The sequence below is a fragment of the Ipomoea triloba genome, chromosome 10 (assembly GCF_003576645.1).
Source record: "Ipomoea triloba cultivar NCNSP0323 chromosome 10, ASM357664v1".
NCBI lineage: Eukaryota > Viridiplantae > Streptophyta > Magnoliopsida > Solanales > Convolvulaceae > Ipomoea > Ipomoea triloba.
The window spans coordinates 23,073,203-23,083,563 of NC_044925.1; the positions used below are offsets into that span (position 1 = coordinate 23,073,203).

Sequence of the window (10,361 nt, forward strand, 5' to 3'; positions counted from 1 at the left end):
ATATATATATATATATATATATATATATATATATATATATATATATAATTACTACTTAGGCTATGTTTGGCAAACCTAGCTGAAAATGTAGCTGAAAGCTGAAAAGGAGCTGAAAGCTGAAAAGCTATAAGTTAGGAGCTGAAACTGGTGAGCTGTTAAGCTAGCTGTTATGTTTAAAAGTGTTTGGTAAAATTAGCTTTTTGATAAGCTGATAAATGTAAAAAGACTAAAAAGGGCATCTTCATAAAATTTAAATTTGTTTGTTTACATATTAAAATTTAACGTTTGAAAATAAAACTATTAGTAAATCATGATCTAGCATCCCATAATGAAGTAGCAATATTGTTGCGAATCTCCTTCATCTCAGCAGAGGTCTGACTTAAACTTTCGTTGATGGAGGTATTACTACTTGAATCTTGAAGTTCATCGGGCGGTATGTAATCTGAATGCTGCTCAAGCACATTAAACATTATGTCATCTTGTGAATTCTTCGAATATAATTATGTAAGGCAATGTGGCCATAATAACAAAAGGAAACAATGTTGAATACTTGAACCATTATCATTCTGTTATATTATATATAAAAAATTATAATCCATATAATTAGATATATAATATATTTCAAAATAACACTGCAGATTACATTGAAAAACTGGGTAGAATCCTACAGATTACAAACACTGCATTACTTATTCTTCAATTACATATATCAAAAACACTGCAGATTTCATTAATATATATATATATATATATATATATATATATATTATATCAAAAAACACTGCAGATTACATTAATATATAAATAAATAAATAAATAAAATGAAGGAATACATGAAATATATATCATATACACGCAAACCAACCATTTAAAATCTTAATTCACAATAGGATTGCCGGTTAATGTCAAACAGAAACAAGGCAAAACATTTAACAAACCAAACAGAGGAATAAATGGTAATACATGAGTGTCATTCCAATGCATGCCAAACCAGGTTGAGATTATACAATGACATTTACACAATCACTTTTCGGAGATTTTATGGCAACATATCAAGATCTGCTTGTCCAATAGGAGTACAACGCATATTGGATTTCATTTGTTAATTTTTCTGTACAATATAACCAAATAATGCAAAGTAATACAAGTAATACAATGAAATATATATCATATACAAGCTTACGGATATACGAGATGCAATAGAAAAAAAGAATATTCAAGTAATACAACAAAATAAATAAATATATACATACCTACAGACCGGTGATATTGCGATTGGCCGGTTGCAGACTGCGGAGCGAGGTGGCTGATGGGCGATGCTTCTGCGGAGAGTGAATGAAGATGAAGGCTGATGGGCGATGCTTCTGCGGAGAGTGAATGAAGATGAAGTGATTAGCGTGAAACTTCTGCGGAGAGTGAATGAAGATGAAGTGATTAGCGTGAAAATTGTGCGGAGAGTGAATGAAGATGAAGTGATTAGCGTGAAAATTGTGAATAAACAAGAATAGAAAAGGGTTTTAATTGGGAAGGGTAAATGATGTCATTTCTTTAAAATAATAAGGCTAAAGATGGAAAAAAAGTTAGGAAGCTTTAAAATAATAAGGCTAAAGATGGAAAAAAAGTTAGGAAGCTACTGGCTTATTTTGAAACGCTACCTTAAAAAGTTAGGAAGCTACTGGCTTATTTTGAAACGCTACCTTAGGTAGCGTTCAAAAATAAGCTCCTATTTTAAGCTACTAGTTAGGTAGCGTTCAAAAATAAGCTCCTATTTTAAGCTACTAGATTATTTTAGGAACATTACCAAACAGAGCTTATAGCTTATTAGTAGCTTAAAATAAGCTATAAGCTCCTAAATAAGCTCTGCCAAACAGAGCCTTATTCAAAGACGGAGATGGCTTTTTTTTTTAATGAAGTTTGATGGCTGCTTTTTTAATTCAAAAATAATTTTAAAAAAATAAAACAATAAAATGCACAATCATCATTTATCTAAGCATTAGAATTTAGAGGTTACGTGTTTGTATAATAAGTGTCACATTAAAGGTAATTGATGAATAAATAACATTAAAACCAAAATGCATTATGTTACCTATATAGATTATCTCGTTGGATTTTTGGTTAAAAAATCCAAATGCAATATTCATCAAGATTTAAGAAGTATTTGACAAATGGCTTATTTTGGTATTAAAAGAAAGTATGAGATGATGAAGGTCCATGGCCTGTATTGGATACTTAGTTTTGAAGAATGATTGCGACAAAAGAAGAATTTGAAATGGAGAGATAGAATCAAGAATGACGTCAATGTCTAAGTTCAAATAAAGGTGGGATGGATTTCTCAACTTCACAATCACGCATGCCCCAAAAACTTTCTCATTTTGTTCATGATTTCCTTTTCTTATAATTCAGTTGAGCTATGCATTTTTGTAGCCACGTGGCAGGACAACTTATAAGGGCATCACCTTTCATAATTATTATTATTATTTTTTTGCATCTCATAACTTTTTTTTTAAACAGTCTTATCACTTTTTTATATATGAACATATATTCTCACTTGAAGTATATATATAAATAAATAAATAAACAAAAAATATTCAAGGGAATTGAAATGATTAAGGATGTTAATTGTATTTGTATGACATGGACAAAAATTTGAGATCCGGAATGAGAATGGGGAGAATTTTTAAATCCTCGCCGAGGACTCTCTACCTCGCCTTGTCCCCGAATATATATATATATATATATATATATATATATATATATATATATATATATATATATATATAATTTTAGAAGTATTATTTTAATTTTATGTCAAATTTTGAAATATACATTTGTATTTTAAGGGTGTATGTGTTTGGTTCATGGGTATTGCTATCAAGCATGGAAATTAAAGTATTGTTATTGTTTGGTTAGTTGATAGGTTTCTAGAATACTATTATGAGGTTTGATTACCCATTAATTATAAAACTCATTCCCTAATAAAATAAGGATTTCATTCCATAATTCTCCTCCTAATTGGTAATTTGATTTTTAAGTTTGGATTAGTGCTTTTAGATTTTTTGTTTTTATGTTTTTTTGTTCATATTGGTGCTTTGGATGTATTTATATTAGAATAAAATAAATTGTCTTGATTTTTTGTTCTTGTATTTTTAAAGCTTTTATTCACATTATAGGATCATACATAATCAAACAAGTAATTATTCCAATTCAACCCTATACTACTACCAACCATGCAAAATACTTTCACCAAAACTCATTACCATTACTAAGTATTTGATTCCTATTCCGATTCCCATATGCGAACCAAACACACCATAAGTTGAAGATGAATATATATGACTTATTTATTTAAATATTTTTAAATTTTTAATATTCTTTTTAAAGTAATAAATGGGATCAAGGATTCTCCGTCTTCGGATAATCCCCATGGGGATGGGGATGTGGAGATTTTTCCATTTCCCGACAGGGATAGGAACAGGGACGGAAAATAGGGGAGAAAGTTGGGGGGCAAGGATGGGGGTACGCCCCCCATCCCACCCCTTTACATCACTAGAAATAACTCAACAAAAAAAAAAACCTAATAAATCACATTCCCTCAAGGCAATGAAAAATACTTATGTGGTAGCCGGTAGGTATAAGAGATTCTCTTGAAATCTTAAATAACTTAAACCAAACACTTGTTATGTGATATTTTAATACAACATCACCTTATTTATATGATATCATCTGAGAATGTGAAATTTTCAAACATTATTTTTAGTTATTTTTTATAACTTTCATAAGAATCATATTTTTTCATACATTAAAATTATGTGAGAGTTTTTAGAATGTTACTCTTTAAAATATTTTTTGAACCAAGGGCTAAAACTTAGCAGAGTTGAGAGGTTGAAATAAGCTAGTTTAAACTAGCTGTCAAATGACGACATTAGGTGTGTATGTAAATTATTTAAGCAAATGATGTTTAGGCTTGTAGCTTTTTCATGATTACTTGATTAAAGATTGATAATGTCCCTTTATTTGTGTATTGCTGGGCCAGTGGGCGGTGGGCCACCTGGGGCATCATCAATAAACATACAGACTGCAAAACTGCAAATGGCTTGGTTGCAGACTTGCAGTTAGTTGCGGACCACGGATTTGAAGCCAATTCAGATATTATATAACATATAATATAAGAAAAAATGTCAAATACACCTCGAAACTTTTAGTAAGAAGTCAATTAGGCCCTTTAATTTTTAAAATTTGTAATTAAATTCATAAACATGTTACTTACCCATTAACTTGTTGGTGACCTGTAATTGCAGATCAATTAGGATTCCAGCGACCTTCCGGTGAACCTCTGACAAAACTCCGGCAAACCCTAGGTAAATTAGGTAGAAAATCAGAACCGAGGTCGCTAGTCGCGTTCTGCCAAAGACGGAGCCACCTCCAGTCGACTGGAGATGGCTTCTCCGTTGACTGGAGATTGGGATCTCCATCTATCGGAGAAAGCTTGGTCGCTTTCTTTGGCAGAACGCGACCGGCGGGGACCGTTACGGTTGTCGGTCGCTGATTTTTTACCTAACTTTCTTAAGATTGGTCGGAGGTTCGCTGCAATCCTAATTGAGCTGCAACTACATTTCACCAACAGGTTGGTAGGTTTAATTGATCCAGAATAACATGTCTGTGGATTTAATTGCAACTTTCAAAAGTTCAAGGGCTAATTTACTTCTTACCAAAAGTTCGAGATTGTATTTGACCATTTTCCCTATTTATTATATATATATATATATATATATATATATATATATATATATATATATATATATATATGAAATTTTATTTTGTACTATCCTAATTGCTATTTATATAAAATTTTAATAGGTTTGCTAACTTTATAGGTGGTGTAAATAGAATAATTTGATATTTGTACCAGCTTTATTAAAGTTAGTCAAACATTATATTATTTAAAAAATATTTAGTATTTATTTCAACATTAGAAAGAAAAAAAAAATCCTCGCCTTCTTCGGTGAGAAGGCACCCACTGGACTGCATTCTCATTAGAGAAGGCAAGGGACTTTTTTTTTAATGTTTTAATTTTTAAAATTTTAATTAAACATTTATTATTAACTCAAGCTTGAAAGTTTGAGTAATTTAACTCGAGCTCAAAAAATTGACCTCAATTTGAATCAATTGAGTTGAGCACCTGAGCTCGAGCCACCATATATTTATCAAGTTCGGCTGGTTTGCAGTCCTAACGGAAGGTAATTATATTGTAAATAATTGATAGTGACCGTTGGATTTGCTCATTTTCTTAGATGGTAGAATTGACACCAGATGCTAGACTGAATGCTATGATTGTTGTGAGGATTTTTAAAAAAAATCTATTTTATTATTTTAATTTTTTCTTTGTTATCTTTTTGATGTTTTTATCAATAATAAACCTTGTACTCTGTGAATTATTGTTTGTTAGGGATGGTTTGAGTTCCTCTGTAGATATCTGTGTTTATGGTGGTATTTGCAGGATGGAAGGTGATGGATGAGGGAAAGGGGAATTTAGACACAGATTAGTTTGTCTTTACAAAAAATTGCAATTCTTAGCTTTATACACTGTTCTCCCCATATTTTAGTGCTTAATATATTGGAATTTAGGACCTGTTTCGATAAGCTTACTTTCTGCTTATCTCTTGTTCTAAACATATATCTTGATTTGTTTATTGAGTTTGTATAGGCTTACGAAAAGAGTTCATGACTTTTAAAGAGCAGTTTTTACTAAAATATGATAATGTTATCAGTGTTTCAAAACACATATGGAGTAATTGTTTAGGTCTTATGCAATCTTGTAATAGTTTATGAATTTTTGACCCAAATTAGATGTATGCATTTTAACAATTTTTGTCAATTGATTCATGTAAACACCACTACAAGTTTTCATGGTAGCTGCTAGATGCCTAGATGCTAGTCTGCAGAGAGCTATCCTTGAATTAGAACAGAAAAATATGAAATTTTGTTGTAAGGAATATAGTGTGGTGCTACATATTGGTCAGCGCACTAAGTGATAGGAGACTGACCGAATGGGTGGGGATCAAATCTCTCGAACTTCATGCTTAAGCAACAAGGTACTGAACCATCACGTCAATCATGTTGATTTAAGCAACATTATTATTATTATTATTGTATTATAATTAAATAAAAGGGTAAAATAGGAATTCACGATGAAATTAGGAATTGCAATTTCTAAGAGGGATCTTTTTTTTTAAAGGAAAAACTGCATATATTACTTAAATAGAGTCAAGCTCCAAAACATGAACAAGAGAAGAGAAAGGGACAGAGAATTATAAGAGGGATCTTAAAAATTACAATTTCATGATTAAAGAGAATTACAATTCCATATAATTTAATAGAAATGGAATTATAATTTTATCTCACCAAACACTCTATTAGTTATTGTTGCCTTACTTAAAAGACCAGCTGCTTATCATGAAGTACTCCGTACATTATTATACCTTGAAGACCAGCTGGCAGCTGCATCTGCATGTTTCGGGTTTGCGGGTTAAATTCCGAATCTGACCCGAAACCCTACAAACCATTTTCCTCAGTTTCTCGCTCTCACTCTCTCTCTCTTCACACCTTCGCCGCTCAGTTTCTCACAGGTTCACTTTTTCCACTTTCTCTCTCTGTGTGTGTCTCTGTAAGTGTGAGAATTGAGATTTAGGGTTGCAGGATTTGGAGTTCCCTCGGACGATGGGTTTCTTCTTTCATATGGTCGAAATCCCCAAGGCTTTAACCCTAGCATTCCTGTTTGGATTTTGGAGCAGTCTTAAATTTGTCGTGATAGCCTTCCTCAATGGTTTGGGGCTTTACAAGCCGCCGCCAGAAGAAGACAACGACAATTCCTCCGGCTACCACCCCAACAGTTACATTCTCCTCCTCGACGGCACCTCCCCGTCTCTCGTCCCCATCCCCATCCACGTCGCCACCGCCGCCGTCAAACGCAAAGTTCCTATTGTCTTCTTCCGCGACTACCTACAACAACGGGAAGGCGAAATGGAAAAGGACCGCTGCTGGTGCTGCTCCATCTGCCTTGAAGAAATTGAGCTGGATCACGAGGTCAGGGATCCAGTCACCTGTAATCATGTGTTTCACCGGCCGTGCCTGGACACTTGGGTCGACGAGGGTCAGGTCACCTGCCCCGTTTGCAGATCCATGCTGCTTCCTCGGAAATTGACTTCTTTCCGCCTAGAAATGCCGGCGCCGGTGCCGGATCCGGATGTCAGATAGATCATAGATGTCCATGATCGGACTATCGGACTTTTCTCCTGTATAGTGTAAACTAATATTATCATTGACTTTTCTTAAGAAATGGATAAAATCATGTATTTTACATATACTCTTTGTTTTTCACTCTATATTCTAATTAATTACACTAAACAGGTGTTTGATTCAAGTTATATTCGGGATAACATAATCAAGTTTATATTTTATTGAAAATAATTTTGTGTTTGGTTCAAGATAACCAAAGTCATATTTGTTTGGGAATAATGTTTGATTCAAGTTATGTAATTTCCTCAGAAAATGTAACATAAACCTTTTATAAGGTTTTTAGATTTTTAGGTTTTTGAAAGAATAAATTAAGAAAATATGTATGGCCAGAGAGAATAGTACTAAAAACAATTAATGTTAAGTACATTCCCCTCACTCCCTCAGTCAGTAGTATTCCCTTCTCTTATGTGGTTAGGTATCCTCACATTCTCTTGTACTATTACTAATTTTATCATTTTAATTTATTGATTTTTCGTTCGCTCAAAACATATAATGTTTCTTAAGATCAAATTTTTAGTTAATTAATTTTAAATAATTTACTTCTATATTTTATCATTTTCTTATTTATATATTTTAATTTTGAAATATATTAAAATATATAAAAATATGTTAATGATATTAAAGTAAAATAAATATTATAACATCAAATACAATTTTTCAACCAAACAAATTTATATTAAATACAACTTTTCAGAAAAACTAGATCCTGAATCGTGAACCAATGGTTTTGAAATCAAAACAACTACTAGCATTAGCTTAAAATTAGAATTATAATATTTACAAATAGTGTATGTTCTTTTTCGCATTTATTCTGATTCTGACATATAAGTAGACTAGTTTTAAACGTGCATTGCGCGATTGACTTAATGCCAAATGTTTGTATTTAAATAAGTAATTAAAAATATATCAATGCAATATTATATAAAAAAGAAGTTCATTATAGTTTACAAAAGCTAATCTTTAATTTGCACTTTTCTAAAAATAATTATCTAAATACTTATTGTAGTTAGTATGGTATTAGGTAGTAGATATTCCTCTTGATTGGAATTACTCTAAATTTTGTTAATTCGCTTTTGAATAGGTTTGTTATTGTCTTCGTCTTCATTGCTTGTCTGTGTTTTATTTTAGATAGCGTCTCATGTGCAATTGGGTGGTGCTAGTTTGCTAGTTTGTGAAAATAATATATTTAGTTTAATTAATTTTGTTACATTAAAAAAATAGATGCATGAAATTCCTAAGTTGATTATCTTATACTAATATTTATAAAATTGACACCGTCATTTTTTAACCATTGATCATCATAGATGGATAGATGAAATTAGTCCACACTTATCACGAGGAACTTACAATCTAAAAATTGGAAGGCATAACAATGTGCACTGCAAGACACAACAATGTGTTATGGAAAGCTCAACAATATTCTCTCTAAGGCAAACAAATATTTACTTCGAAAGCACAACATTGTGCTTTGGAAGACATAACGCTATGCTCTGCAAGAAGGAAAAAAAAAATGTAAAAATGCACCAGAAGACAAAAAAAGTTAACTTATTAACCAAAGCGATGCGCACTAGAAGGAAAATTACTGTTCTTTGGAAGACACAATATTGTACTTTGGAAGAAGGAAAAAAAATGCTTTATAATTAACTTACACAAAATTATCATAATGCCACTGTTTTTTTTTTTCTTTAAATATCTTCAATTTGGATCTTTGATATGGACTGAATCAACGGATATAATTAAACCCTATTTTTCACCCAAGACAATTGTCTTTTCAATGATGTAAGAACAATTTTGTCCGATAAAAAAAATACTAGTACAATATTTGTAAAGTAATACACAATTGTACCACGATAGAAATAAAGAAAAACATATTAATACCATAATGCTCTAAAACATTCTCAATAATGCAAAAACATAATTAAAATATCGAGTCTTGTTCTATATAATCAAAAGAAGATTAATTAAACGAAAAAAAATGAAAAAAAAAAAAAAACTTCACCTAGATTATATTCAATGTTCCTTATTTGTAATTTTTTTATGCTCAACTTTGAATGCTATGTATATAATGTGACTAATTAATTAACCAAAATTAATGTTAAATTTTATACTATTTTATAAAAATACAAATTCTAACATATTCATAGTATATGTTCAACAATTATGACAACTCTAGTTGAGATGTAGTTCGAACTTAAGACATACTTATAGAAATTAATGAGTAAGTTAAGAATAATAATTAGTTAACGAAATATTCTGTTACTAAAGTTTACACTGAAGGAATGCATGAGTATTTAGGAAAAGTAAGTGATATAATAGAGGGTAAAGTAGGAAAAATAATTAAAAGTACTAAAATCATTAATATGAACCATTCATTTCAACAAACAATTGACCGACTAACATTTTTTTAGTTCTCATTATAGGCCTAACTTTATTTGCTCTTAATAGTTTAGTAGATTAGTAGATATGATTGCCATTCGATTCTAATTTTGAATTGTCAATTCATGGTTCTGGAACCAGTTTGAACTGCTGGTTCAAAATTTTAATTTTTTTTTAAAAAAAATTTTAAATAGGCTAAATTAAACAATTAATGTATTTTATTTTTTCCAGTTCGAAACAGGAACCGTTTCGGTTTGCAATTTTAAAAATTTAAAACCTAAATATTGAGTTCTAGTTCTAAATCGTTACCGAAACTTTTCAATTTGATTACTACGGTGTCTAATCGGTTTGAACCAAATCGTAATCATAACGGTAAGAATATCCATTTAAGATATCAAAGTTGCCGTGAGCTTAGTTGTTGTTGCTCAATGTTGGTTGCCAACTTGCCATACAACTTGCACGGGAAATCGGGAATTGGTCTCATGATGTATGCGTTTAGCCGCTACCTAAAATGGGCACAAATTATATTGTGGGTCAGAATTTAATTTGTATGGTTGATTCTTGTCTAAAATGATATTATTTTATATTAAGTTGATAATGGCGTCAACTAGTGCTGAGTGCATAATGTTTTATAATATTTATCATGTACTATATTCATAATATTTGTTCTATATGTTTATAAACTTAAA

The 10,361-nt window shown here is 31.1% G+C and overlaps 1 protein-coding gene across 1 annotated transcript; it reads left to right on the plus strand.

Annotated features, from left to right (window-relative positions):
- Positions 1 to 6,523: 6,523 nt before the first annotated feature.
- Positions 6,524 to 7,404, plus strand: LOC116032670 (E3 ubiquitin-protein ligase ATL6-like). The gene has a single exon (XM_031275344.1). It carries the CDS (start codon positions 6,718 to 6,720, stop codon positions 7,252 to 7,254), a length of 537 nt encoding a protein of 178 aa, XP_031131204.1. The 5' UTR covers positions 6,524 to 6,717; the 3' UTR covers positions 7,255 to 7,404.
- Positions 7,405 to 10,361: the final 2,957 nt, after the last annotated feature.

What these genes read in the sequence shown, in the direction of transcription:
- LOC116032670 (XM_031275344.1), top strand. Translation starts at nt 6,718, where the DNA reads ATGGGTTTCTTCTTTCATATGGTCGAAATCCCCAAGGCTTTAACCCTA.